This window comes from Myotis nattereri (assembly GCF_964212035.1).
Source record: "Myotis nattereri genome assembly, chromosome: 3".
Classification (NCBI taxonomy): Eukaryota; Metazoa; Chordata; class Mammalia; order Chiroptera; family Vespertilionidae; genus Myotis; species Myotis nattereri.
The window spans coordinates 213,854,099-213,881,290 of record NC_138077.1 but is presented as its reverse complement, the minus strand read 5'-3'; the positions used below and the strand labels follow the sequence as shown (position 1 = coordinate 213,881,290).

Here is a 27,192-nt window from a genome sequence, read left to right as displayed (position 1 = left end):
GTGGGGGAGCTGCAGTGGGAAAGGTGGGGGTGGGGGAGCTGCAGTGGGAAAGGTGGGGGCTGGGGGAGCTGCAGTGGGAAAGGTGGGGGTGGGGTAGCTGCAGTGGGAACGGTGGGGGCTGGGGTAGCTGCAGTGGGGACGGTGGGGGCTAGGGGAGCCCCTGGGAATGGTGGAGCCGGGCCTGGCCGGCGGGTCCTGCTGGATCTGCTGAGAACTGACAAGCGTTTGTTTTTCAGGAACCTGGGCAAGTCGGGCCTGCGGGTCTCCTGCCTGGGGCTGGGTGAGTGGGGGCCCCTCGGTCCAGAGCCACCAGGGAAGCAGAGGCTGTGGGAGGGCTGAAGGGGACCACCCCCAGGGGTGGGAGCTGCCCCCAGAGCCAGGATGGGTGTGTGCCTGTTACCATGGTAACAGGGGTGCCTAGGAGAGGACAGGGGATGGAGAGACAGCCTCTTCCTTTCCCAAGCTGTGAGCTCTGTTCCCGGGCCACGCTGTCCCTCCACCTCCATGGTGCACTGTGCGCCCCAACACACACACACACACACACACACACACTGTGCGCCCCAACACACACACACACACACACACACACACACACTCCGGGCAGCAGGAGTGAGGACCTGCTCCCTGGCCTGCCCCCGGCACCCCGTCCCTGGAACAGCAGGCACTTCAGCTTGAGCCCAGGAGCGTGTCAGAGCCCCACAGCCGCTGTCTGTCCTCTCCGTTGAAGCTCAGGTGTCCACACACCAAGGACACGCTCCCCACAGGGCAGGGTGGCGCAGCGGCCATGGCCGCCCCCTGGGCCCCGCAGCCCGAGGCCCCAGCACCCGGGAGGGAGAACCGACTTCCCCGGAGGCTCTCTGACCCGACCCTGTGTGTCTCCTTCCAGGAACATGGGTGACCTTCGGAGGCCAGATCACCGACGAGGTGAGACGGGCCCCTCGTCCTGCCAGGCCCCAGCGAGGGCAGCCCCCGAGGCAGGCGGTGACGCCTGCTAAACGCCCAGTGAGGCTGCACCCCCAGCATCTGCCACAGCTTCCCTCGGTTTCTCCTGCGCCCGGCGGGAAGGTGAACCGCAGCGATGGCACCATATAGCAGCCGGGTGCCCAGGGGCTCAGCCCGTCCCGTAGCGTCCCCGAAATCCCGCGTCCTCCCTGCAGCGTCCTCCCTGCAGCGTCCTCCCTGCAGTGTCCCCGAAATCCCACGTCCTCCCTGCAGCTTGCCCGAAATCCCGCGTCCTCCCTGCAGCGTCCTCCCTGCAGCGTCCTCCCTGCAGTGTCCCCGAAATCCCACGTCCTCCCTGCAGCTTGCCCGAAATCCCGCGTCCTCCCTGCAGCATCCTCCCTGCAGCGTCCTCCCTGCAGCGCACCAGGAAAACCAGGGGCAGGCTTTCCCAGCTCGGGCCAGTGCCCCTGCAGAGCCCGCAAGAGTGCGAAACCTCAGCACAGCCTGCTGAGGCCGCTGACCGCAGGTCCCCATAGTTCTGCTGCAAGATGAGGGCTGAGCAGTGTCTCCGGGTCCGTGCGGAGGGGACAGTGCGTCCCCAGGCCACCATGCACCCGCCCCCCCAGCCCAGGCAGTGAGGGGGTGTCTGGGAAGTAAGGACAGTGGCCTTTGCTCGGAGCTCCGGCCGCTGCGGGAGAGTCATCGTCCCATTTGCCTTACCCACCGTGGGGAAGGTCGCATTTAAAAATTAGTGACTTCGCCTGCGACCTCGTTGCTGTGGTCGCGTCTTCGTCTTCGCAGGAAAGGCTTTGCTTCCGTCAGAATCCTGATGCGTGTGCTTCGTGTGTGTTTTTAAATGTATTTTTTTTTAAATATACTTTATTGATTTTTTACAGAGAGGAAGGGAGAGAGATAGAGTTAGAAACATCGATGAGAGAGAAACATCGATCAGCCGCCTCCTGCACATCTCCCACTGGGGATGTGCCCGCAACCCAGGTACATGCCCTTGATCGGAATCGAACCTGGGACCTTTCAGTCCGCAGGCCGACGCTCTATCCACTGAGCCAAACCGGTTTCACTTTAAATGTATTTTTATTAATTTAGAGAGGAAGGGAGAGATAGAAGCATCAGTGATGAGAGGAATCATGGATCGGCTGCCTCCTGCACGCCCCCTGCTGGGGATCGAGCCCACAACCCGGGCATGTGCCCTGACCAGGAATCGAACCCATGACCTCCTGGTTCATAGATTGACGCTCAGCCACTGAGCCACACCGGCCGGGCTCCATTGGTGTTTTTGTTCCTTTTTCTTGTTGCGACAGCAGCAGGTTTGATCATTCTTTGCACTTGCTTATAGGGTCTGGGCGGTCGCGGGGGGGGGTAGGGGGCGGGGGTGAAGGTGGGAGTGTTTAAGGCACAAGGAACTCTTTACTCCGGCCACCAACCTGGTCTGAGCGCTTAGACTAGAAGCGAGAGCCCCGAGCCCACGTGGTTCACGGGAACCGGTCGCGCCTGCCTCGCCTCTTTCCCTGTCGCTGTGGCACGAAACTCGCAGGCGGGGCGACTTCATTCCCACGGCACTCGCTGCGCTGCCCCCGATGTCCCCGTGGGAAAGAGAGAGACCTGGGGGTGGTGACCAGCCAGTAGGTCTCCATTAACGCCCCAGTGGCAGCCCGCTGCCCCCGCCACATCTTCATCGGGGACATAGTGACGTTCGACGACACTGGGAGTCGTTTCCAGGTGACGGGAAGCTGGGAGGACAGCGGACACAACAGGTGACAGATTCAGGGCCCCAGGAGGTCCTGGCAGACGACACGTATAGGAGCTAGCAGCGCTTCTAAATCTTCCCGTTTGTGTCCAAAAACCAACATGTCGATTCCGAGGGCCCCCCCCCCCCTCCCTGCGTTCCGATGAAGATGCCGGGGATTTAGTCTCCAGCCGGCCGTCTGCTGGGTCTGAGCCGGCGGGGCTGGTGCCACCAGGAAGCAGGGACCCGCCTGGGCTGTGGAGGGAGGCGGGCACTGCCGGGGCGGCCAGGCCACTGGGCGTTCCAGCTGAGCGGCCCGCCTGCAACTCCGTGATCCTTGCTAAGCCCGTGTCTGAAGGCAGGCGCGTGCCCAGGGGTGCAGAGCAGAGTCCTGTCGTTAGGGTTACCCAGTGTGGGGCCTGGGCCTCGGGGCACCCCCGGCTGGCAGGACGGAGCGCCTGCCAGCAGCCCCCGCTTCTCATTTCAGATGGCGGAGCAGCTCATGACCTTGGCCTACGACAACGGCATCAACCTCTTTGACACGGCGGAGGTCTACGCGGCGGGCAAGTACGTGTCTCTCCTCGTGGGAAAGGGGTGTGGCCACGGGTCCCCCGGGAGCGCCTTTTCCCGTGACCCTCGTCCCTAGGGGCCCTGCGTGCGCCTCCCCCTCTGCCCGCTCTCTAAGCTCTAAATGGCTCAAGGGCGAGTTGTTCTCCTGGGCCTTGGACACTGGTCCCTTGCTAAACTCCCCATGTGCTCACACACCACGGCCACTCAGCCCTCTGGTGCCAACGCCGCGATGCCCGGCTAGGGCCAAGATGAAGCTGTCACCGGCTCTCCCGCCGTGCCCGCGGCCCCCCACCCTCCTGACATCTTCACCTCCTAATGGCGCAGCGAGGGCCGTGGAAGCCGGTCTGGGGCTGGCGCAGGAGCTGGCCAGCCCCGCGCTGCAGGAGGCACTCCCGTCCTGGCAATGGACTTGCTACTCAATTATGTAAAAGCGCTGCTCGGCCAAGGCCGCTGGCCTGGGCTTAGGACCGGCTGTAATCAAATCATCCGCTCTCCTGCCTCGGGCTCCAAAGGCAGCTTTGCTTGTGAAGTCATCTGCTGGCTCTTTCCCCTCCCTCCGCCCCTCCCGCCTGCACGAGCCGCATGCCGTCAGCCGGGGCTGGGGCACCTCCGGGCCTGCACCTGCAGCGGGGCTTGGGGAATCTCCACAGCCTGTCCCAGCGCCAAAGCCGCGGGGCCTCGACTCAAGTCCTGGCCCAGGGTCTGGACCTCACAGCCCTGGGGGCCTCCACTGGGACCCCCCAACCTCCCTCAACCCCCGTCAGCAGCTCACTGCGCCTCCCAGCCCCTCCAAACGGCAGCCGCTGCCCATCACAGTGAAACGCTTTCCAGACCAATGAGCTCCCTGAAGGTCAGAGGCGGGGAGGCCCAAAGCGGAAGCCGCCCCACAGCCCCGCCGGGCTCTGAGCGCCCCGGCCTGCACCCGGCCCTGCACGAGGGCTCCTGGGGCCCAGCCGGTGCACACAGTTCACGGCAGCCACACTGCGTCAGTCTCACTTCCCTGGTTAGGGGACACCCAGGCTGGGCAGCTCGGGACGAGCACACTGGGTCCTGGCAGCCGCGGGGCCTCCTGGAAGCCCATGTAGAAGCCAAGGACTCGGGGAGCGCTTCTGGGGCTTGTCGCTGCCCCCAGAGCCACCACCCCCGCCCTGCCCTCCACTTCCCCCGCCTCTGAACCTGCCCACTCACCCCCATCAGGGCCTCGGTGCCCACAGCCACCCACACGGGGACGGGGCGCTGCGCCAAAGGACAGGCAGAGAGGAGCTGCCCGGGGCCCGGGGCTGCCAGGCGGCTCCAGCGGGCAGGGGCCCGGCGCTGTCCCTCTCGCTAACCAAGTGCCAGTCCCGTAGCTTGCTGAGTCTCCCCCCTCCCCATGCCGATGCTAATTTGGGCGCTTCCCAGAGCTGCAGGGATTCTAGGATGGCGCCAACCTTACCAAGTTCATGGCCACGGGCTACAGGCTTTGGCTAACTCTGTCTACAGTGCCTGTGAGCCAGGCCCACGGCTGCTTTTCTCTCTCCGTCCTTTCCTGACCTTCGTCCCACAAGTGAGGGACCCAGGGCTGAGGAGGAGGCCGGGCTGAGTGCCTTTCTGAGCATCCTGACCGGGAGCGGAGAGCTCTCAGACTCTGCCAAGCAGCTTGCCAGCGAGAGCCATTACTCCTGAGTGCGTGACTCAGCCTTCTATTGAAGGGAGCGCTGCGCACGGCTCAGCCTCCCCTGGCGGCTCTCACTCAGGAACACTTTGCTGCAAGCAAAACGTCCTTAAAAGTCAAAAGCTAAAGTCAGGAGTCCATCGCTGCAGCGCCACGCGGGCCGGAACAGTGCCCATGAGGCCGCCGCCCGAGTTTGGTGCAGGGCCCCGAGGGACGCCCAACAGCGGACAGGGGCCAGCAAGGCCACTGTCTCTCATCCGAACGCAGGAGACCAGAGGAGCACACGCACATACACACACGCACATGTGCACACACGCGTGCACACACACACACACACACACACACGCCTGCAAGCGCTCTGTCCGAACCCCGCCCTGGCCCTGAGTCCCTGTCTGTTGTCTCTGAAAACAAGATGAATAATTTAACTTTTAAAAACATGCTTATCTGGCCCTGGCCGCTGTGTGTCAGTGGTTAGAGCATCAGCCCACACCCCGAAGGGTCTTGGGTTCAATTCCCAGTTTAGGGCACATACCTGGGTTGCAGGTCCATCCCTGGCCCAGTTGGGGCGTGTGTAGAAGGCAGCTAGTGGATGTCTCTCTCACGTCGATGTTTCTCTCCCTCCCTCCCTCCCTCCCTCCTTCCTTCCTTCCTTCCTTCCTTCCACTCTCAAAATCAACGGGAAAAATGCCCTCGAATGAGGATTAACAAACACACAAAAACCTTCCTGTCTGGAAGCTTCGCCCACGTCACGTGGCGGGTGTCTTCCCGGTGAATTTCCCGTGGCCCAGCCACCGGGTGCCGCCAGCCTTGCCTATGGGCCAGAGCACTGCGGCCCAGACCAGGCGTAGGGACACGTGCCACGCCCCTTTGTGGGGGCACAGCAGCCACGCCTGTCCCTGGATGAGCTGCCCGAGCCTCGGGGGCCGGCTGGCTCCTGGCCCCATGACCTCTCCCTCGGGGACCAGGTGGCCAGCTGTCCGTGGGCGGGTGGGCGCTTCTGTGGCTTAATGACATCTCCGTGTCTGGCCTTTCTTGCAGGGCTGAGGTGGTTCTCGGGAACATCATTAAGAAGAAGGGATGGAGGTAGTGCCTGCTCTCTCTGTGGTCTGTGTCCAGGGCCCACACGAGGGGCGGGGGGAGAGCCTGGGGGAGCGGGGAGGGAGGGGGTTCCGTGAGAGGCAGGCGCGCTCTGGGCTGGGATTCGGTAGGCAGGCCTCCCCGGGCGAGCGTGGCCTGGTCCCCGCGGTCCCGTCCTGTCACCAGGGGCGTGCCCGGGGTGGTCTCCTCGCCATCTTTCTAAGACCTCCAAGCCCCAGAATCTCTCTCATGGGGAAGGGAAGGCTGTCCCGGAATGAGGCAGCCCAGAGCTTTCTCCAGGGAGTGAGGTTCACTGGGGGTGGCCGCACCCAAGGAGCCAGGGGCTGTGGCGAGGGGGGGTGCCAATTCCGTTCTCCCAGGTGGCGTCTCTGCTGGAGAGGGAGCCAGCGGTGGCCCGCACCCCCATCTGCCCCTCCCCCTGACCCGCGGTTCAGAGGGCCAGGGTCCCGGGGGCAAGGCTGACTGGGTGAGGCCAAGCAGAGCTGCCGTGGGAACTTGCAGCCCTGGGTGCCGCAGGGGTGGTGCCGAGAAGAGAGGGGTCAGTCCCCTGGACAGGGACCGCTGTCCCACCTCCTGGTCGGGCTGTCCCGAGGCTCAGACACCTCCCGGGCCTTCACACCCCACTCCCCCGGGAAGCGGTGGCTCCTAAGACCGCCTTCACCTCAGGAGCCGCACCCGCTCTGAGCTGGGCCCCGGGGGGCAGGTCAGGACCCGCACCCGCTCTGAGCTGGGCCCTGGGGGGCAGGTCAGGACCCGCACCCCCTCTGAGCTGGGCCCCGGGGGGCAGGTCAGGACCCCCAGCCGCAGCCCCAGCTTCATCGGGGCAGACACAGCCAGTGGCCCGAGCGGCTTTGTTTCCAGTAATTCCAGAAGCTGCGGTAAAGCCGGGCCTCCCTCCGGCCCGACACACACGGCTGACGCCCCTCCTCTTCCCCCCCCAAAGTGTGTCCTTGTGGCTCTAATTGATCCCCAAGTCCCTTCTGGGTCCCTAGTGAAAGGAGGTCGCCCGCGGTCGCAAGTCCCCGATGATGTCTCGGTGGAGACAGGAGCACCGGGTCACCCCCGCCCGCGGGGGAAGCTGTGCCCGCGCTTGTGGCTTCGAGGACCTGTGTCCCGAGCGGCCGTGGGGGAGGGCACAGCCTCAGGTCACTCACCCTCACCTGCCCCTCAGGACAGGCACGGGGCCCCGTTTGGCTCATATAGACTTAAAGCAGGAAAACAACGTCCTTCCCACGCCCCACCCCTGGGCCCTCAGCACCCCAGCCGGCATCCCCGAGCCCCCCTCACACCCCAGCCTCTCCTCCTTCAATGCCCGCTCCCCCCCCCCCCCGCCACCATCCCCACAGCTCTTCTGACAGTGTCAGCGGGAAGCTTGCCCCCCTGTCCTTCATCCTCGGCTCCTGCCGCCCTTGGCCCCTGAGCCTCCCGTGGCCCCGGCCCCACCGCTCCCTCAACCTGCTCCCATCCCCTGAGCTGTGTCCCCCCTGCATTCTCCCGAGACCCCTCTACCAGACATGCCCCTCCTCTGGGCCGTCTCCTTTGGGCCCCATACCCGCCCTGTGGGCCCATGTTGGGAAGCTGCACCCACGTGGTTAGTTAGTTACACCCATGGGTTGTCTCCTGATGCCACACGGAGCCCAGGGTCCAGGCTCAACGCAGCAATGACTGAATGACGGGCACCCTATTTCACCCAGCGCTCCCCGGTGAGAAGGGTGGGAGGACCCCCACGGGACCACGTGCAGTAACACCCTCCTCCTGCTCTGTCCACAGACGGTCCAGCCTGGTCATCACCACCAAGATCTTCTGGGGAGGAAAGTAGGTGACGCTCCCGCGGCAGGTCCAGGGGCCGCAGCCCGGAGCCCAGCCCACTCCCCTGGCTGAGGAGGCTCCTGGGGGGCGGGGGGAGGGCAGAAGCCAGGCCCTTGCCGCTCCCTGTCCCCTGGTGCCGATATGGGAGGCCTGGCTTTGGTGCCGCCGTCTGCCCTGGCGCCCTTCCCTACGAAGGGAGGTCAAGTTCCCGAAAAGCAGCTTCGGCCGAGTCTGTCTTTTATTCAAACCTTGTTTAGTTTCTATGTTCACACTCGTGGATTTGTTCTTTTTTTCTGATCACCAAGGTAGCGTTCTAAAACTCCTGGGAAACAGACAATTGGTGAACTGTCCAAACCCCGACCTTTCCTGGGCCTTAGCACCCCTCCCGGCCTCCGGGAGTCTCCCGTATTCTCTCTCGGGGGCTGGGAATTACAAATGTGGTTCATTCTTTAAAATATACGTTTATTGATTTCAGAGAGGAAGGGAGAGGGAAAGAGAGAGAGAAACATCAGTAATGGGAGAGAATCATTGATCGGCTGCCTCCTGCACGCTCCCCACTGGGGATCGAGCCTGCAATCCGGACATGTGCCCTGACTGGGATATGGTTCATTCTTAATCTTTAAAAAAATCCACGCCAAGCAGAAGAACAGATTGAAAAACAGGAACCGCCCCCTCCACCCCCTCCACCCCCTCCCCCCTGCACGGCCGCCCTCTCCTCAGGACGGCCAGGAGCAGCCTGGGTCCCCCTCCCCCCACACCCCCGCCACGCCTGGGGGAGCGCCCCGCTGGCCTCCTGGTTTCCACCCCGAAGTGACGCCTGCTGACCTACCTTTTTGCCCAACATTTGCATCATCAACACCCCAAACCGCCGTCACCCTCACGCGCTGTGGGCCTGTTTTTCAGAGCGGAGACCGAGCGGGGCCTCTCCCGGAAGCACATCATAGAAGGTGAGGGGCCCTGAGCCCCAGGGTCCTCCCTGGGTGCAAAACGGAGGGTGCACACCCACCCCTCCCCATAAGCACAGCCCCGGGCCTGGGGACACCCGCTCCTCCGTGTCCCGAGGGAGGGCAGGGGTGTGGGCAGGGTGGGGCCTGTGTCGCCCTGGGTGGGACGGTGTGGCCTCCGGGCAGGACACAGACAGGCCTGGCTTTCCATTCAGTGCTGATCGGGAGTCACTTCCCCAGGCCTCTGAGGCGGCTCAGGGAGAGCACCGCCCCTGGGGGCCCCGGGAATGGGGAGCACCCAGACAAGGGTGGATGTCAGACCCGCCCAAGGGGCTCAGCGCCTGGAGCACAGGGCCGGGTCAGCCAGCGCCACCCTCTGCCACTGCATTTTCCGTGTCTCCTGCCTTTTCTGTCCTCCTCATGTTCATCCTCTAACAGATGACTGGGGGGCCTGGCGACCGCTGCCCCAGCCCAGCACCCACTCCAGCTCTGCTCTGACCCCGCCGGGTGCAGGGTCACGACTGGTGCGTCTCAGACGCCCTCGGCCTTGGGTGCGGTGGGCGCCACACGTGCTGCCCCTCCCTCCCTGTCACCCCACGGGCCACAGGAGACCCTGGACGGTCCCCCCACATCCCAGTGCAGGACATTGGCCTCCTCCCCTGGCCTCCACGGCCCCCAACTGCCCGCCTCTCCCTTCCACCTCTGGCTCGGGCGGCGGCCCCGGCAATCTGTGATGACGGTGACCCTCCCTCCCACTCCTCCCAGGTCTGAAGGCCTCCCTGGAGCGGCTGCAGCTCGAGTATGTGGACGTGGTGTTTGCCAACCGCCCGGACCCCAACACGCCCATGGAAGGTGGGTTCTCCGTCGGCTGGCCCGGAGGTGCTACCCTGAGGCTTGAGGGCCTCGGCACAGGCCCCGCTGGGCACCCAGGCCAGCGGGGAGGGGACGCCAGGCCTTTGGGGTGGAGAGAGCGGGCAGGGAGGCCTGAGCTCGGCCCCAGAGTCTCCCCACCCCCCAGCCGGGGGCACCTGGTACACCTGGGTCCCCGTCCGGGGTTCGGGGCTGTGGCATGCTCTCCCCTCCCGGCTGTTAAGAGTTTGCAGCTCAGTGGGGTCACAAGATGATGGCTCGTTGCAACTGCTCCTCCTTTCCATCACCTTCCCCGAGGCCTGCCTCTTGCGCTCGGCTCCTTCGAGGAGAAAAGACATGCAGGCTTCGCAGAGCGGTTTTAGTTTCTTAGGCGCTTAATTATTCTTTCACCTCCCGCGGTCACCCCTCCCATCTCCCTCAGCCTCCTGCTTCGGGGACTTGGAACGTTAGGTCGTGTTCAGTTATTTTTCCTTCATTTGTTGACATATGTGTGTATATATGTACACCGTGTGTGCACGCGTGTATATATATATGTGCGTGGGGTTTATAACGCGAATTCTGCGGAAGTGATTTGTGCCTCCCTCCCGCGCCCTCTGTCATTCCGCGCCTCCCGTGTTCCCCCAGCTGTCGACTCTGGTCTCTAAATCTTTCTTTTATCACCAGGGGACCCATTTAGTTCCTCCAAGTCCAGGACATTCATCATAGAAGGTACCCAGTACCCTCGCCGGCCATTGACCTGTGTCTGAGCTGCATTTTATGAGGCAGTGGTTTTATTTACACGACTCTCTCCCCCAGGACAAACTCCTCCATAAAATGCATAAGGGAAACCCAGTGCCCGACACCCACCGGCCGCTGTCCTTCATTCTCCCGCCCTCTGTGCATGCCCCGCCCCCGCCTGGCGCTGCTGAGGTCCTGGGGCGGCCGCGGGCCCCGCCTGAGCGGGTGATGCTGCGATCAGGGCCTAAAACCTTGGCGCTGGGTGGGCCGGGGCAGGGCTGGGGGAGGCCAGATTCCCACCGGAACAAACACATCGGGGATCCCAGAGTGTTTCTGGATCCCACAAGTCTTCTCTTCTCCATAATTCATGTTTGCTAAGCTCCTGCCCCAACCAGAAGCCATGAACCCCATGCGAGCTGCGCCTGGCTCCTCCGTGAGCGTCCTGGCGGGCATGGTGCTCGTATCCCTGGGAGGGCTGGCCACCTGCCACTCACCCCTTCCTGTGTGGCCTGACTCCGCACTGGAATGGAACATTGTCCCCCTGGAAGGACGCCCTCATGAGCCGGGAAACTCGAGACCCGGGCAGCCTCTGGCCCCAGGACCCCACACCACGGCCGGCCACAGCCTCCCGGGGGCCCGGGCTGAGTTCCACGGTGGCAGGGCTCCTGCCTGCCAACTGGCACTGCCACCTGACCCCTCCCATGTATTATTTGTGACACGACAGGAGATGCCAGGGGTCTTGGCAGCAGCTGCAAGGATTTGTTCGGCAGCATTAAATGTTGAGGCGCAGGACAGGCCCCTCGCTGTCCCTGTGTCTGGGGCACTGACATCACACTTGGGCAGAGGGCAGAGCGCCATGTTCCGTGTGAGGGCACCATGGTCCCGGGTGTGGGCTCCATGCCCGCCTGCCACCGCCTGGGACCCTCCGGGATCCCAGCAGCCTGGGCCCAGGGCACCCGCCGTCAGGGCCGCCCCGGGCTGTGGGGCTACCGCGTGGCCGTGACCGCAGGCTCGGCGGCCTGCCCTCTGCATGGAAGGGCCCTGCATCGCGCGGCCCCTCGTCAGGACGGAGCGGCCGGGAGCCAGGCTGGGACGGGGTGCCTGGGCTTCCTCTCCAGCATGTGGGCCTGCGCCGTGGCTGAGAGGAAGGGGCGCTCGCGCTGCATGGCTGCAGGTCCCCCGAGAGTGTTTCTAAAGAGCCCGACGGGGCGCCAGGCCGGCACGGGGCTCAGGGCGCGGGTGTGGGACCCTCAAGCCCCTCCAACCGACACTGTTGTTCTCCACATCGACTGGTGTCAGCAAAAGGGCGGCCCATGGGGGTCCGGGCTCCCCACCAGCCAGCTCCTCTCCCTGGGACGGGAGGGAGGACGGGGCTCGGCCTGCAGGTGTGGACGCCCAGGTGTGAGTTTTGAGGGGGTCTCCGCGCCCACAGAGACGGCCACCCCAGGAGCCCAGCCACCACTGCCTTCTCCTGAAAGGGGCCCTCGGCCAGGGGCCCGCGTCTCGCTCGGTTTTAGAAACACTGTTTGTCGGCTCCACTTCCCACGCTGCCCGGACTTGCAAGCACTGTATGGGGCCTGGGAGGCATCTGGGGGAGCGGCCTCCCCCCGCGACGCTGAGACGTTAGAACTGAGAAATGTGAGGCCGGGTTCTGTTTCAAAAACAACGACATCCCCATGAGCTGAGGCAGCCCCAGAAGGAGAGCGGCAGGTTTCACCTCCCAGAGCCTCTCCTGAGGAGCCGGGGCAGGGGGCGGGGGGCGGGGGGTCTCCCCGTTTAAAAGCAAGGCCGGTCTCCACGGCTGAGGTCCTAGGACACAGGATTCCCACTGCCAGGTCTTCGGTGGAGACCTTGACGTCCCACTGCAGCCTCGGGCCTCCCCAGGAGGGTCCCCCAACCCCCATGGCGCCAGGAGCAGAAGCCACCCTGTGCCGGGGACATGCTCCGGCCTGGGACGGGGCTGGCATGCGAAGCGGGGGCCTGGCCCAGACGGGCTGCCCCTGTCTCCTCTGTCTCTTCTGGGCCACCCAGGGCCCTGCGCCCTCTGTCCCTGCAGATGCCATGGTCCCTTCACCCTCCAATTCTGCAGCTCCCAGGGAGAGTGGGAAGCGCCCGGAGCAGCCGCCCAGAAACAGGCCAACACTGCGTTTACCTCTGCTGCCTCCTGCCAGTCTGGCTGTGACCTTAATCCCTACCTGGCTCTGCCTGGGGGTCGGTCCCTGGTCCCTCCTGGGACTAGAGAGCCTCTTGAGACTGGCATCACATCCTTCGATCTCCCCCCACAACCCTTCTAACCTGACACAGAAGCACCCAGGCCACCCACCACCCGTCTCTCAAAGACCCCATAAGGCTTGTACCTACCGGGGGAAGTCATTTTCAAGACCAATTGCTTGGCCCTGGCCTGTGTGGTTCAGTGGATAGAGCGTCCACTTACGGACAAAAGGGTCCCGGGTTGGATTCTGGTCAAGGGCATGTACCTCGGTGGCAGGCTCCTCCCCGGCCTGGGCCCTGGTCAGGGCGCGTGCAGGAGGCAACCCATCGATGTGTTTCTCTCACATCGATGTTTCTCTGTCTTTCCCCCTCTCTTCCACTCTCTCTAAAAATCAATGGAAAAATATCCTCGGGTGAGGATTTAAAAAAAAAAAAAAAAGACCAATTGCTTGGAGCAGGTCCACTTTTTTCTGTCGCCCGGATCCCCGCACCCCAACCTGGGAGCCAGGAAGTACAGAGCTTGCAAGACGTCTCTGCAGCACCCTGCCCTGCTCCCGGCGCGCCTGTGTTTGCAGAATGTCCCCCGCTGGGCCCCGGGCCCCGCCACCCCCCAACCTGCAGCTTCCCCTTCTCTCCTGACAGAGACCGTGCGCGCCATGACCCACGTCATCAACCAGGGGATGGCCATGTACTGGGGCACGTCGCGCTGGAGCTCCATGGAGATCATGGTACGGCGGCCTCCGGGGTGCGTGCACGCGTGGGCTCCTGCCCGCTCTGCGGAGGGAGGTCCCAGTCCTGGGCTCCGGCAGGTTCCGGGCTGTGGGTCCAAGGGCACAGGTGCTGTGACGTGCAGGGGTCATGGCTGCCGGCCTTGCGGGGGGTCTTGGTCTCAGCTCGGGGTGGGGGTGGGACTGACCTGGGTTAAGATGGGCTCACTCCCCTGTGGTGAGGAGGACCTCCGGGAGGCTGTTCTGGGGGGGACCTGAGAGCAGGTGCGAAGCTCATGGCAGAGGCCTGCAGCCCCGCGGACAGCCGCTCGGGCCCGGGCACCGAGCTCTCGGCACCAAGGAGCCACCAGCATCCTCTGGAGCCACCAGCGCCTTCTCCCCATTTCACAGACAGGAGAACTGAGTCTCCCAGGCTGGCACACAGGGCTTCCCCGGGGTCTGTCTGCGGACATCAGCCCTGGCTCACCACAGTCTGGTCTGCGGGGCTGAGGCCTTAAGCTCCAAGTTCCAGAAATGGGCAGATGCGGCCACTCGCCCTCCTGACCGAGCATTTTCTGCCCGTGCCATCCCCCCGGGTCCAGGGCCCTGGAGTGACGACCAAAGCAGTAGCCCCGGCAGGCAGCCCTGATGTGCCCCTGGGCCAGGCGCTGTCCGAGGGCGGCCAACACCGCTGCTCATTTGACCCTCAGGACAGATGGGGAAACTGAGACCCAGGCGGTGAGCCCGGCCCCAGGCCACGTGGCCAGGAATGCCAGAAGCCAAGCCCCTCAGTCCCTTCAGCCACCCCTTTCCCACCGCAGGGCCGGACCTAACAGGTGCCCCGGATCGCTGCGAGGGGGAGGGGCAGGGGCAGGTGGCGGTCCTTCCCTGGGAGGCCCGTGCGTCCTCCCTGCTGCCCGGCGGCCCCGCACCCGGTGCTGGGCAGTGCCCAACGTGCCTTCTGCGCCCTCAGGAAGCCTACTCGGTGGCCCGGCAGTTCAACCTGATCCCGCCCATCTGCGAGCAGGCGGAGTACCACATGTTCCAGCGCGAGAAGGTGGAGGTGCAGCTGCCGGAGCTCTTCCACAAGATCGGTGGGCGCCCCGCCCTGCACCCCTCCCGGTCCCCGCCCCTGCCCCGCCCTCCCCAGTCCCCGCCCCTGCCCCGCCCTCCCCCAGTCCCCGCCCCTGCCCTGCCCTCCCCAGTCCCCGCCCCTGCCCCGCCCTCCCCCAGTCCCCGCCCTGCACCCCCTCCCCAGTCCCCGCCCCTGCCCCGCCCTCCCCCAGTCCCCGCCCCTGCCCCGCCCTCCCCAGTCCCCGCCCCTGCCCCGCCCTGCACCCCCTCCCCAGTCCCCGCCCCTGCCCCGCCCTCCCCAGTCCCCGCCCTCCCCAGTCCCCGCCCCTGCACCCCTCCCCAGTCCCCGCCCCCTGCACCGCCCTCCCCCAGTCCCCACCCCCTGCACCGCCCTGCACTTCACACACAGGCGCGCGCGCCCACACACACACACACACACACACACACACACACACACACACATCGCCGCCCTCACCCCACCTGGGGGTCCAGGGCATGACCTCTCCTGGCTTTCCTCCTGCAGGAGTGGGTGCCATGACCTGGTCCCCTCTGGCCTGCGGCATCGTTTCTGGAAAGTATGACAGCGGCATCCCGCCCTACTCCAGAGCCTCCTTGAAGGTCAGGAGGGGTTGGGACAGGGAGGGGAGGGCCAGGGATGGGCATTTAGTAGAGGTGAGGCCTCGGGCCGACAGCCTCGGTGCTGGGCACCCTTCCCTGGGCCCCTGCCCGCAGGTGGTTCGGGCCGTGGGAACCTGGGGCCCTGGCTGGCCAGAGCCGGGCCCAGAAGAGCTGCCCACCCCATGGGCACGCCCCGGTGAAGAGGTGCCTTCACTCCCCTGCACCCCCTCAACACCCTCCTTGGTTCCACATTCACAACCTGGGCTGGGTCCACATGTGCCTTTGGGATGCTACCCCCCCCATGCACACACATGCACATGCATGCACACGTATGCTCACACATGCACACACATGCACACACCTGATCTGGGCTGAGCTCAGGGCCCGGCTGCACAGCTTCTTCAGTTGTCACTCAGAGGTGAGTCCTGCACGCACACCTCCAGACAGGGGACTCCAGGAGGGTGTCCAGAGTGCAGAGAAAGGTCTGCCCAGGCCAGGGCAGGTCCAGCCCCGGAGCCCCAAGCCCTAGGTTCAAGGGCAGAGGGCCTGCCCTACTCACTCCTCCCCAACCCACTGCAAGGCCAGGGGGCCCTGCAAGGCACTGCGCCCGGGGAGTGGGGCCAGGGAGACCGCACCCCTCAGTGCCGGACCAAAGACCGCAGCACCTCCCGGATGCCGGCCTCCTGGGAGAAGGGAGGTCAGCGGGCCCCTCCTGTCCTGGGTCACGGGCCCCCCTCAGCCCCCCAGAGACAACAGGCTTCCGAGGGCAGTGGTCCCACGCTTCCAAAGGCCAGGAGGGGCCCTGGCCTGGCTTCAGTCCTCAGCCCTCTGCACACACGTCCAGGTGACCTGCCCTCACCTGTGGTCTGTTCTTCCCCTCCCCCAACCAGGGCTACCAGTGGCTGAAGGACAAGATCCTGAGTGAGGAGGGCCGGCGCCAGCAGGCCAAGCTGAAGGAGCTGCAGGCCATCGCGGAGCGCCTGGGCTGCACCCTCCCGCAGCTGGCCATAGGTAAGGGGGGGCGTGGCCATAGGTAACAGGGGGGGCTTGGCCATAGGTAACAGCGGGGGAGGTGTGGCCATAGGTAACAGCGGGGGGAGGTGTGGCCATAGGTAACAGCGGGGGAGGTGTGGCCATAGGTAACAGGGGGGGGGGGGAGGTGTGGCCATAGGTAACAGCGGGGGGAGGTGTGGCCATAGGTAACAGCGGGGGAGGTGTGGCCATAGGTAACAGCGGGGGAGGTGTGGCCATAGGTAACGGGGGGGGGGAGGTGTGGCCATAGGTAACAGCGGGGGGAGGTGTGGCCATAGGTAACCGGGGGGGGGGGGGGAGGTGTGGCCATAGGTAACGGGGGGGGGGAGGTGTGGCCATAGGTAACAGGGGGGGGGAGGTGTGGCCATAGGTAACAGGGGGGGGGAGGTGTGGCCATAGGTAACGGGGGGGGAGGTGTGGCCATAGGTAACAGGGGGGGGGAGGTGTGGCCATAGGTAACAGGGGGGGGGGAGGTGTGGCCATAGGTAACAGGGGGGGAGGAGGTGTGGCCATAGGTAACGGGGGGGGGAGGTGTGGCCATAGGTAACAGGGGGGGGGAGGTGTGGCCATAGGTAACGGGGGGGGGGAGGTGTGGCCATAGGTAACAGGGGGGGGGAGGTGTGGCCATAGGTAACAGGGGGGGGGGAGGTGTGGCCATAGGTAACGGGGGGGGGGGGAGGTGTGGCCATAGGTAACAGCGGGGGCAGGTGTGGCCATAGGTAACAGCGGGGGGAGGTGTGCCATAGGTAACAGCGGGGGCAGGTGTGGCCATAGGTAACAGCGGGGGGGGGGGGCCGGGGGGGGGGTGGCCATAGGTAACAGCGGGGGCAGGTGTGGCCATAGGTAAGGGGGGGCGTGGCCATAGGTAACAGGGGGGGCTTGGCCATAGGTAACAGCGGGGGGAGGTGTGGCCATAGGTAACGGGGGGGGGGAGGTGTGGCCATAGGTAACAGCGGGGGGGGGGGAGGTGTGGCCATAGGTAATGGGGGGTGGAGGCGTGGCCATAGGTAAGGGGGGGGAGGCGTGGCCATAGGTAACAGTGGGGGGAGGTGTGGCCATAGGTAACAGTGGGGGCAGGTGTGGCCATAGGTAAGGGGGGGCGTGGCCATAGGTAAGGGGGGGGAGGCGTGGCCATAGGTAACAGTGGGGGGAGGTGTGGCCATAGGTGTCAGCGGGGGAGTTGTGGCCATAGGTAACAGCGGGGGCAGGTGTGGCCATAGGTAATGGGGAGGGGGGGAGGCGTGGCCATAGGTAACAGCTGGGGGAGGCGTGGCCATAGGTAACAGCTGGGGGAGGCGTGGCCATAGGTAACAGCTGGGGCAGGTGTGGCCATAGGTAATAGGCTGGGGCTTAGGGGCCAATTGGAAGGTGTCAGGAGTCCCTTACGCCTGGGCCGGCTCTTTATGAGCCAGCCATGGATAGTGGGGGCCCCACATTCATGGGGAGAAGGTGGGTCCCTGAGCACTTGGGCCACCTCTCCACCTGGGGCAGCCTGTGCCAGGTCTCCCCCAGCCCCCACCAGCACTGCTGAGCACTGGACTTGCTAGGTCCCTCCTGGCCCGCAGACTCAGGGGCTGGTGTCTCCTGCCCGGGGAGGGGAGGGCAGACCGGAAAGGGCACCCGCGGTGGGTGCCTCCTCACCTCTGTCTCGCCGCCCCCAGCCTGGTGCCTGAGGAATGAGGGTGTCAGCTCTGTGCTCCTGGGCGCGTCCAGTGCAGACCAGCTGATGGAGAACATTGGAGCAATACAGGTGAGCGGGCCCATCGGTCATCTGCCCAGCAGGTATTCGCGGAGCCCCTGCTACGCGCCAGGCACTGTGCTAGGCACGTGGGCTCCGTCAGCGAACCCCCGAAGAGCCTGCTCTGGAAGAGCCGGTGTTCTAGCTGGAGAGACAGCAGGCACTGAAGTGGAGAAGTAGGGGGTGAGAGTGGGTGTCAGATGAGCGCTGTGAGGGAGAATAAGCCGGTGTGAGGGCGGGTGTCTGGGCGAGGCAGAGCCATGGGCCCAGGGTGAAGGGGCTGTCAGCGTGGGCTCGGGGAGACAGTGGCCTGTGAGCAGAGGCCCGCAGGTGAGGCGTGGCCATGCACATCCTCAGGAAAGAAGGGGCCAGGCAGCAGGACAGCTGCTGGTGGCCAGGGCTGGCGAGGGCCCAGGAGCAGGGCAGGAGTGGGGGGCAGAGGCAGGAGTGGGGGGGGGCAGGAGTGAGGGGCGGAGGCAGCAGTGAGGGGTGATTAAGCTGCCGTGGGAGCTCTGTGGTCCCAGGAGAGTAGGGGCACAGTCTGACTTTGGTCTTAAAAGTGACCCCCCCCCCTCTCTCTGGCTGCTGAGTGCAGGGAAGACTGGGGAGCAAGGAGATGTGCTGGGGGGTGACAATGGGGGTCGGGTGATAATGGTGGAGGAGATGGGGGAGCCATCTGGATGTTGGAAGGTGGGCCGGCAGAACTGGCCCACAAACTGGATGTGAGGGGGAGCGGGTCAGAGACGCCCCTGGGTTTGGCACAGGGAAGGGTGAGGTGGGGAAGGCTGGGAAGGCGGCTTGGGGTGTGGCGATCAGCCCGGAGGCCGCACTGTATGCCTCCCAGAAGGTTCTGGAGTACGCTGGCCTTTGAGGGGCAATGTATGCCCTAGGGCAGACTTCCTCTCTGCCCCGAACCTTCTGGAATAGACAGCAGTGTGGCCCATCTGCCTCCGCTGGAGCTGGACGCCCTGAGGGCCCCGCGGCCGCCTCCCCCACAGGCGCCTGGCGGGACCCCGACCTGCTCTTGTCCTGGCCCACAGGTCCTCCCCAAGCTGTCGTCCTCCATCGTCCACGAGATCGACAGCATCTTGGGCAACAAGCCCTACAGCAAGAAGGACTACCGGTCCTAAGGGCCAGCTGGCCGGACACTCCCTCCCCGCCCAGTCTGTTCGCTGCCCCTCGCTTCCGCTTTTCTGAAGCCAAGTCACGAATGTGGTTCGCATCACAACGAAAACCCTCCAAGATGTCCCAGGGGACAAAGAAGCCGCTGTGACACTCCACCCACTGCTCCGGGGACCCTCGTCCTGCCGGGACAGCCCGGTCAGGTGTCCCCCCACAGGCTGGGCCTCCCTGGAGCCTCCGCAAGCCCAGGCCAGGCTGGACCGGGGCCGAGAACCTCTGGTGTTGGCGGTGGGGAGGACCCCGGGCCTGGTCCTCCTGGGGCCCCTCCGCAGGGCCCTGGGCGCTGGCCTGGGCCTCCCCAGGGGGTCTCCCTCTGACCCAGGGCCCGACCTCAGCTGCTTCCCCACCCCTGCCCCAGGGGGTCTCTCAGGGGCCTTCTGTGCTGTCCCTTGACCCCACCTCCTCCCTGGCTGATAGGGGTCGGGACCCAGAGGGGTTGGCTCTGCAGTTTGGGGCCCACAAGAAGTTTGGGGTCTGATTTCAAGTTCCTTGCCCTTGGCAGGGGCCCTCCCTGCCCCCCCCCCCCTGCCAGCTACCCAGGTCGCTGCCCCCTGTCCTTGCCCCGGAAGGCAGGCCCCGGGGCCGTGCGTGCCGAGCTGGACTGTGGCTGCTGAACCACGAGTGGGAGAGGACGCCCTGCTCTGCTGGGGGTCGGCCTCGGCGTCTGCAGAGAGGACAGGCTTGAGCCCTTCCCAGGGGCCCCGGGTCTTCTGTCTGCGCCCAGGGCGGGGGTCTTGTACCCCGAGCAGCAGCCCCCACCGTGGAGGAACGACCCCCAGAGGCTCTCCCTGAAGAGGTGCTCCGCGAGGCCTCGGATCAGGCGGGGTTGAGGTGCTCCGTCCTGAGCAGCAGTGTCACCCCGGGGCCCCCACACTCTGTGACAAGTGAGGGTGTCACTTCACACCACTCCCCAGCCTGGAGCAGGTTGGGGACAGGGACGAAGAGCCGGACACACAGGCTGTCAGCCCCTTGCAACCCCAGCCTGGGGCCAGAGGGGACGGGGGAGCAGAGGATGGCCTGCAGCCAGGAGCCCCAGCCCCATGGTCCTGAGAAGTGCCCCAGCCTTTGCCGGCTATGTGGGGGGCAGGAGCCGGGCTCTACAGATGTGCCAGCTGCTCTGTGGGGGCCCTGTGTGCCAGCCCCCCAGGCACCCCACACCCTCCCGTCACCAGGAGGCCTGCACAGCGGTCCTGTGTGCAGAGCTGCCCCCCCCAAGGCCTCCTCCCACCTCCCCCCTGCCATTCTCAGAGGCCTGCACCGTCCTGGCTGGGCTGAGGCTGGGAAAGGGCTTTGAGAAAAGCCACAAAGGCAAGGGGCGTGGGGACAGCTCTCCACTCCTGACCTCTGCGCTGAGCCTGGAGTCTAGAACCTTCCCCTCCTCGTAGGCCTGGCCCTTGGGGTCTTTTCCAGCTCGTCCCCTACAAGCTTCATGTGTGGGTGTGGGGAGTGGGCAGCGCTGGTCCTGCTGAATGCCCAACCTGTGCCACTCCCCATCCTACGGGAGGGTGTCCTGCTCTGAGGGCGGGCCCTGTGGGGGCATTCTGTCCAGGCCCACCCCTCCCTGGGCGAGTGACTGGGCCTCCACACGCTGCCCCAGACCACCTGCTGACCACCCACCAACAGGGACCAGACTTGCCGGGGGCCAGAGGCGGGGCTTCTGCCCCACAAGCCACACCTGGGAGGCCGGCCCATTGGCCGCGTGTTGGGCAGCGGCGGGCGGGCCCGGGCTGAGCTCCGCAGAGGCTGGAGTGGCCGGCGCAGGACCCAGCAGCCCCGGCCCAGCCTGGTTCTCAGTGGCCTCTGCTTCCTGGGGGACAGGCCCCCGACTCAGGAGGGAGCTGGAGTGGGGAGAGGAGGTCAGAGCCGGGAAAGGGATGAGCTGGGCAAGGTGGCCCCAGAGGGTGGCCCGGCCCCTGCACAGGGTGGGGTGCTGCCCCCCAGCCTTGCCCCCCCGCCGGGAGTGCCCTACATGGGACTGGGCCAGGACAGGCTGGGGTCGGTTTTGCTTGTTGATGCCACACAGAGTCCTGCCTCCTCTTCACCCGCATCTGGTCAGAGCCGAAGGGCGGGCTCGCTGGTCTTGTCTTGTAAATAACGCGCTTTTTCTCCGGTTTTTTTTATGACTGTGGTTCCCCCGCTAATGCGCTCCCTCTGTAGGCGAGACCGCCATCCGCCTCGCTTCCCGATGACACGTATTTATGGAATGACCAATAAAACCCAAGCCCGTGGGTCCGCGGTCTGCCTGCTGCTCCCCTCATTTCCGCGCTTGGGGGGCTTGGTCAGGGCTGGGCAGTAGGAGGGGGCAGGCTGCTACCATTCAGCAGACGGGGGCCCCGAAGCCTGCAGCCAAGGGCGGGTTGAGAGAAATGGGCCCTGGAGAAGAGGCAGAGATTGGGGACCAAGACCCCCATCTCTCCCGAGTGATTCAGGAATGGGGGTGCCCCCACCGCCCCCATCACATGCTCTCTGGTTGCTGGGGGGCTCTGTGCCCTCTGGGGACACAGGTTGGGTCCAGGGGCATCTGTTTGATGCAGTGGGGGCTGTGTTTAGGGGTGCAGGTGGGAGGGCTAGGCACCACCCATGCACACCCTTCTTGGGGTGCCCGGCTCTTCAGCCCTGTGGGGCAGGGTCTTCTCAGGCAACACCCCCATCCCCCACACCCTCTGCTCCCCAGCCCCACCCGCTCCTAGATCATGAGAATCGAGGGAAAACACTGATTCGGTCCTTTGCCAAAGGATTTATTAAAACGCAGAAAACCAAGACACACACAGAGTACAAAGTGAAGGGGGCAGGCAGCAATGGTCTCTGTCCAGGGTCCCTCACGTCCTCCAAGGGCGGGACAGGTCACCACTTACAGGGGCTCCGCTCCCAAAGCCCCAGCCCCCACCGAGCTGGGACCCCCCTGCTGGGACCCAGGGCTGGCGGGCAGGGGCCTGGCCCCTCCGCTGGGCCGGGGGCCGCCGGGTGGGAGTCCCCCTCATCTCCGGGCTGGGCTCAGGCTCCCGCCTCGATGCCGGGGGTTCAGACACACACACACACCTGACGGGCCCTCTCTGGGTTATTGTACTTAAAAAAATACTTTGTTTAAAAAAAATCTGGAAACTAAGAAAAGAATGTAAAACAACGCCAGTGACTTTGGGCTGATATACCACAACCTGTAAACTTGCGGGGACTGAACGTGGGGCTGGAGCCGGCTCCCTCGATGGAGACGGTGGTGGGCACGGGACAGCCACAGGGGCAGTGGGGAGACCCCAGGCAGTGGCCAGGCCAAAACCGCGCTCCATGGTCCCCAAACCCTCCCTCTACACGAGCCCCCAGACCCTCCAGAGCCCTGGTACCCGGCCCTGGGAACAAGGGTACAGATGTCACCAGTCTCTGCTCCCAGCCTGGGCAGGGGACCCCTGGTGGGGGTGGCACCCAGGCCAGCTGTGGGCGTCAGCAAGACCTTGGTCACAATTGGCAGAAAACAAGGGAGCTTCTGAAGGCGCTGGCAGGGCGGGCCTCCTGACGGGGCCCCCAACACAGTCCAACCCTAACCCCCCGCGTCGGCTGGAGCCCGGCGGGAGATGCTTTCGGGGACTGTGGCCCAACAGAAGCCTACTCAGCACAGGTTCAAATAATAACAAAACCAGCCTGGCACCTGGGGTTCCGCTGGCCCACGGCGACCCCTGTTCTGCCAGCAGCAAAACCAAAGGCGCCCGAAGATGCCAAAGCAGGGGGCCTCCGCCCCACCGCCCTGGCGGGAGATAACTGATAAACCAAGAAGAAAACATTCTTACGATCCCTTTTCTCTCCCAAAGCAGTCAGCAGAAAGTGCCCACTGCCCTCGTCCTGGGCCTCCGGGCGCCGGGCGTGGGAGCCACAGCCTTTCCCAGCCAGCAGTGCCAGGGGCCGGGCCGACTGTGGGTCCCTGGTGAGAAGGACCCAGGGGGCACTGGCAAGGCCTGGGAAGGGCATGGAGACAGAGGGGGCAGAGGGAGGCTCCCCGGGGAGGAAGGGTGGAAGGGAGGGGCCACAGGCCTGGGGACGATGGACGCAGACCCTCTCCCGCTGCCAGGTGCCTCCCGGCCAGACGCTCAGACTGTCCACGTGGCCGGGGAAGGCTGGCACTGTGCCCCTCGAGGCCGCCCACAGGAAGGGGCACCTCAGGGCCTGGGTGGAGGGGGCCCGTGGCAGTCACTTGCCTGTGGCTGAGCCAGGGCCCTGCAGGGAGCACTGGCCGGGGACACGCGTGCAGGTGGGCCGCAGGGAGCTGGGATGCCCCACCCCCACCCCAGGGCGGGTCGGCCGCGGCTGTGCGCATGTGCTGGAAACCTGCCGGTGCCTCCAGACCCTCCCACCACCCACCCCCATGCCAGGCTGGCCTGCCCTGGAGGGTTTGATGAGGATGGAGAGGGGCTGCCAGGATGGAAGGGGTGTGGGGCCCAGCCCTCCAGGCCTCGGAGCGAGCCATTTGGAGAGGAGGACGCCTGGGGCTCTGTGCCGCCGGCCAGTCACCCAGCTGTCCCCAAGGTGAGCCTCCAGATCCTGGCCCCAGTCCTGGTCCCAGGAGTGGAGCCCAAGCCCCTCGGGGCACCCCACCCCAGGCCCAGCCTTCCTGCCACTCAAACGGATTCTTACCCAGAGCGTCTCCCCAGGAAGCCCAAGGCTGGGAAACCCCTCCAGGCTGAGCGTCCGACAGACGGGCCTGGGCTTGGCCCACCCCCTGCCCCACACCTGGGCCGCTACAGGCACCACCAGCTGGTGGAGGGGCCAGGACCGTGATCCTGGCAGGAATGAGGTGGGATGCCTGGGAAGCTCCGACGGGAAGGGGGTTGGGGTGCTGGAGAGCATCAGGTTGGGTCCCCCGCCTCCCGCTTCCCAAGCCTCTGGGAGCACATCTCGGGCACGTAGGGCCCTGCCCAGTGACAAGTGCCTGGATCGAGGCCTCTCCATAGACACACCCAGGGCAGGGCCAAGGGCTCCTGGCCGCCTTCAGAGCTGCTGTGACCTCCTGTAAATGCTAGCACACCTGTCCACAGCCACCAGGTGGCCGAGACGCAGGCTCACAGCCGCACAGCCTCCCCCCGCCCAGGAGCACGCACTGGGCCTGCCCCGCCGGGCAGCGGCCATGGGCTCGGAGGGTGCTGACAGCCGCACCCCTGGGAGGCGCCCCTCCCTGCTGGTCCCCAGCCCTGCAGGAGGGGAGAATAAAGGCCGGCCCTAACCCGGGCAGCAGCCTGGCACTGGGGGCCGCCCGTGGGGGGGGGCAGAGTGGAAGGCAGTGCAGACGGGACGGTGGGTGGGGCACACGAGCGCTCCGGCAGACGCTGCAGGGCCGGGGCGGCGGCAGGGTTCCGGGAGCTTCCGTCCGTCCGTCCATCCGTCCGTCTGGAGCCCGTTGACTGACAGACAGACAGACCTATGCGGGTCAGTCTCCTCCCGACGCCACTCAACGTTTATCAAGACAAACCTGTTCAAGTCTTCAATAGGAAAGTGCAAACGATGTACAAATAAATGAAGTCTGCGCTAAGACGTCGCCGGCAGGCGGCCGGGCACGGCTGTGTGGGGGGGACGCTGTGTGGAACACGCGGGGTGATGAGGTGGCACTTCTGGGCCCCGCCCCCACGTGATGGCATCACTCGGGTTCCCTTCTGGCCCCAGCGGCGCTGACAAAGGCAGGAGCTGTCCTCTCCTGTGGGGGTCGGGCAGGCGGCCGGCCGGCCTGGCTGCAAGAGGCAGGTCACGGGTTACAGAGGTGGGGGGCCGGGTCGGCATTGGGTGCAGCAGCCCACACGCTGTCACTGCCCCACCCACTGCCCATCACAAGCAGCTGTAATCAGAGGGGCGTCCCCAGCCAAGACCTCCCCAAGTGCCAGAGAGCGCCCCAGCAATCAGCAGCCCCCGAGGCAGCCAGGCTGGAAACACCCCCCACCCCCACCCCCACCCTAAAGCCAAGTTCTCACAGGACCGACGGGCTTGGGGGGCAGGGTGCACTAGATAAGCTCCCTCTCCAGCCGCCCCCCCCCCTTCCGCCACCCTCCTAGCCCCGGGCAGGGAGCCGAGCGAGATGAGAGGTGAGTCTGGGGCGCCCACTGCTCAGCCGGGCAGTGGGGAGAGGAGGTGGCGGGGTCCGGGCCGGCGGCAGTCCCTGACTCACGCAGGGACACACATGTGCACATAGGAGCGCGCCCCTTTGCGCCCTGCCTTCCCAGCCTCCTGGGAAGTGTCCAGAAGGAAGCCTGGGCAGACGCACTGGCCCCGAGATGGACCCCAGGGCAGAGGGGGCTGGGGCAGGGGGCTCCAGGCACGTGGGCGAGACCCCAGGAGCCCCAGAGGCCGTGAGGCCCGCATGGCTCAGGGCTGAGAATCAGCAGGTGGACAGGGCTGATTCTGGCCAGGCCTGAGCTGCCGGCTGAGCTGGGGACGGAGGGGACCCTGGAGCCAGGAGCAGCCTTACCTCAGCTGGGAACCAGCGTTGCGAGAGAGGGAAGCCGCGGGGCCGGCTAGATATCTGTGGGAAGAGAAGACCTCGGCTCACCCAGGGCAGTCGGCCCCGCGGGCACCCCGCGCATGCTGCCTGGGGCAGACGGGCACCTACCAGTCACATAGGGCCCCAGGGGCATCTGGTTGTAGTTGACGATCCCTCCCGGTCCGGGGCCCCGGAAGTTGGGCCCGAAGCTGCTGTTGTACATCTGGGAGGAGCCGAAAGCGCCCTGGAGGCAAGGACTCGGGTTTAGAGCTCACGGTCCTGCCTGGCAGACCCACACCCACTCCCACGCCAGGCGCGCTGGGGGCGTGAGGGGCTCGCCCGGACCCTGACCTGCGGGGTGGTGGGGTCGCCGGCTCGGTTGGTCAGGCGGCTCAGGATGCTGCGCTCCGACATCTGCAGGCGGGCGGCCACCGGGGGGATGCGGGACAGCATGGAGGGCAGGCGGGTCACGTCCGCCTTCATGTCACTCAGCAGCTCCTCCAGCTGGTTCAGGACTGGGAGGAAGGGAGGCGCGGGCTGGGGGCCGCTGGCGGTGTGCGCTCACAGGCTGTCACTGCGCTCCCAGAGCAGCTCCTCGCCCAGCCCTCCGAGGCCCGCAAAGCAGGGCCATGACACCAGGGAGAAGACAGGGGTTCCCCAAAGAGCGTCTCCCGGGGGCCCCCGCTGTAGAGAGGGAGCCAACACGGGTTTCCCCCAGGCCCTCAGCCCGCCTCCTGCTCCCACCACGCTGGGGACAGGGTGGAGGCCACAGGCAGAGGCCTCAGGCAACGCCTCCCTCCCAGACAGCAGGGGCGCCCCTCCGCCAACCAGTCTGGAGCCTCCTGAAGATTTGGAGAAGGAGGGTCCAAGGTCTGAATGCGGGAACTCAGGCCATGACTTGAGTGTCTGTGTCCCCATCTTTAAAATGGGGCGACAACCCTGACCACCTAGGATGTTACGAGGATCACAGAACATATTTCAGGCTCATCGTCAGGGCCTGAGGGACTGGGCGATGGACTGTCCCGTCCTGGCCAAGAGGCTCCGCCCTCGGCTGACGTCTGTCCCGGGCCCAGGTCCCCATCAGTGCCCGCATCTCTGGCCAGCGATGCACCGGGCAGGACGGCAGCGGGCTCAGCCCACGGGGCATGGGCCTCACCCTTGTGCAGGACGGCGTTGGCAGGCTTGTTCCCGGCGAGGGACTCCTTGGACAGGTGCTGGTGGCTCTCGGCAAGGCACTCCACCTCAGCCAAGCGGGCGTTCAGGGCCATGGCTGGGTGGTTGGGGTCCTGGGTCATGTTGAGGTACGCGGCCCTCCGGAGCTGCTCCTCGATGACCAGCGCCTGCTCCAGCAGCTGGGGGGGGGGGGGGAAAGGGGGGTCAATGAGCGTGGGCCTGGCCCTTCTCCACGAGTACCACCCCTGTCCGGGATCCTGAGCAGAAAGGAGGGAGGAAGGACACCCTCCCACTCAGCAGTCCGTCCTCATCTTATCACGGTCGCCACGGAGCCCTCACAAGCTGCACCGTCACCCAGAGCGGGGCCACGCGCCCAGCGGGGCCTGACCCAGGGCAGGGGCCCAGCACCCGTGAGTCGATGACGAAATGACTCCCCTCTGTGGACAGCCTGGGCCGCATCGGACATATGGGGAAGGGGGTTGCTGCTTGCTAACCCCTTAACCCGCCCCTCTTGCAGCCCCGCCCCCCATGACCTCTGACCTTGAACCTGCGGGCCAGGAACTTGTTCTTCATCTCCAGGTAGTTGCCCTTGTGGATCTCAGACTTGAAGGGCTCATTGAGGATCATGTATCTCGGGTCGTTCTGGATGTCCTGCCAG

General features: G+C 65.5%; 2 protein-coding genes across 4 annotated transcripts in view; one reads left to right on the top strand and one right to left on the bottom strand.

The window, feature by feature from the left end:
• Positions 1-21,146, top strand: part of KCNAB2 (potassium voltage-gated channel subfamily A regulatory beta subunit 2) — a 63,192-nt gene extending 42,046 nt beyond the window's left edge. For 2 of the 3 annotated variants that reach the window (XM_081085485.1, XM_081085486.1), the window contains 13 exons: positions 237-280; positions 887-924; positions 3,174-3,253; positions 5,949-5,993; positions 7,779-7,823; positions 8,721-8,764; positions 9,527-9,613; positions 13,202-13,287; positions 14,240-14,360; positions 14,864-14,958; positions 15,849-15,969; positions 17,652-17,740; positions 18,769-21,146. In XM_081085485.1, the coding sequence (XP_080941611.1) occupies positions 237-280; positions 887-924; positions 3,174-3,253; positions 5,949-5,993; positions 7,779-7,823; positions 8,721-8,764; positions 9,527-9,613; positions 13,202-13,287; positions 14,240-14,360; positions 14,864-14,958; positions 15,849-15,969; positions 17,652-17,740; positions 18,769-18,858 (985 nt within the window). In that variant the 3' untranslated portion in view covers positions 18,859-21,146. The remainder of the gene's footprint in view (positions 1-236; positions 281-886; positions 925-3,173; positions 3,254-5,948; positions 5,994-7,778; positions 7,824-8,720; positions 8,765-9,526; positions 9,614-13,201; positions 13,288-14,239; positions 14,361-14,863; positions 14,959-15,848; positions 15,970-17,651; positions 17,741-18,768) is intronic. The other variant, XR_013995637.1, reaches the window with a different exon arrangement.
• A 486-nt stretch (positions 21,147-21,632) lies between these two features.
• Positions 21,633-27,192, bottom strand: part of CHD5 (chromodomain helicase DNA binding protein 5) — a 56,269-nt gene continuing 50,709 nt past the window's right edge. Inside the window, exons 37-42 of the mRNA XM_081085440.1 lie at positions 27,075-27,192; positions 26,518-26,713; positions 25,713-25,876; positions 25,491-25,605; positions 25,350-25,403; positions 21,633-24,618 (exon numbers count right to left, since the gene is read on the bottom strand). The exon at positions 27,075-27,192 is cut by the window's right edge and continues 15 nt beyond it. Coding sequence (XP_080941566.1) covers positions 25,396-25,403; positions 25,491-25,605; positions 25,713-25,876; positions 26,518-26,713; positions 27,075-27,192 — 601 coding nt within the window. The 3' untranslated portion in view covers positions 21,633-24,618; positions 25,350-25,395. The remainder of the gene's footprint in view (positions 24,619-25,349; positions 25,404-25,490; positions 25,606-25,712; positions 25,877-26,517; positions 26,714-27,074) is intronic.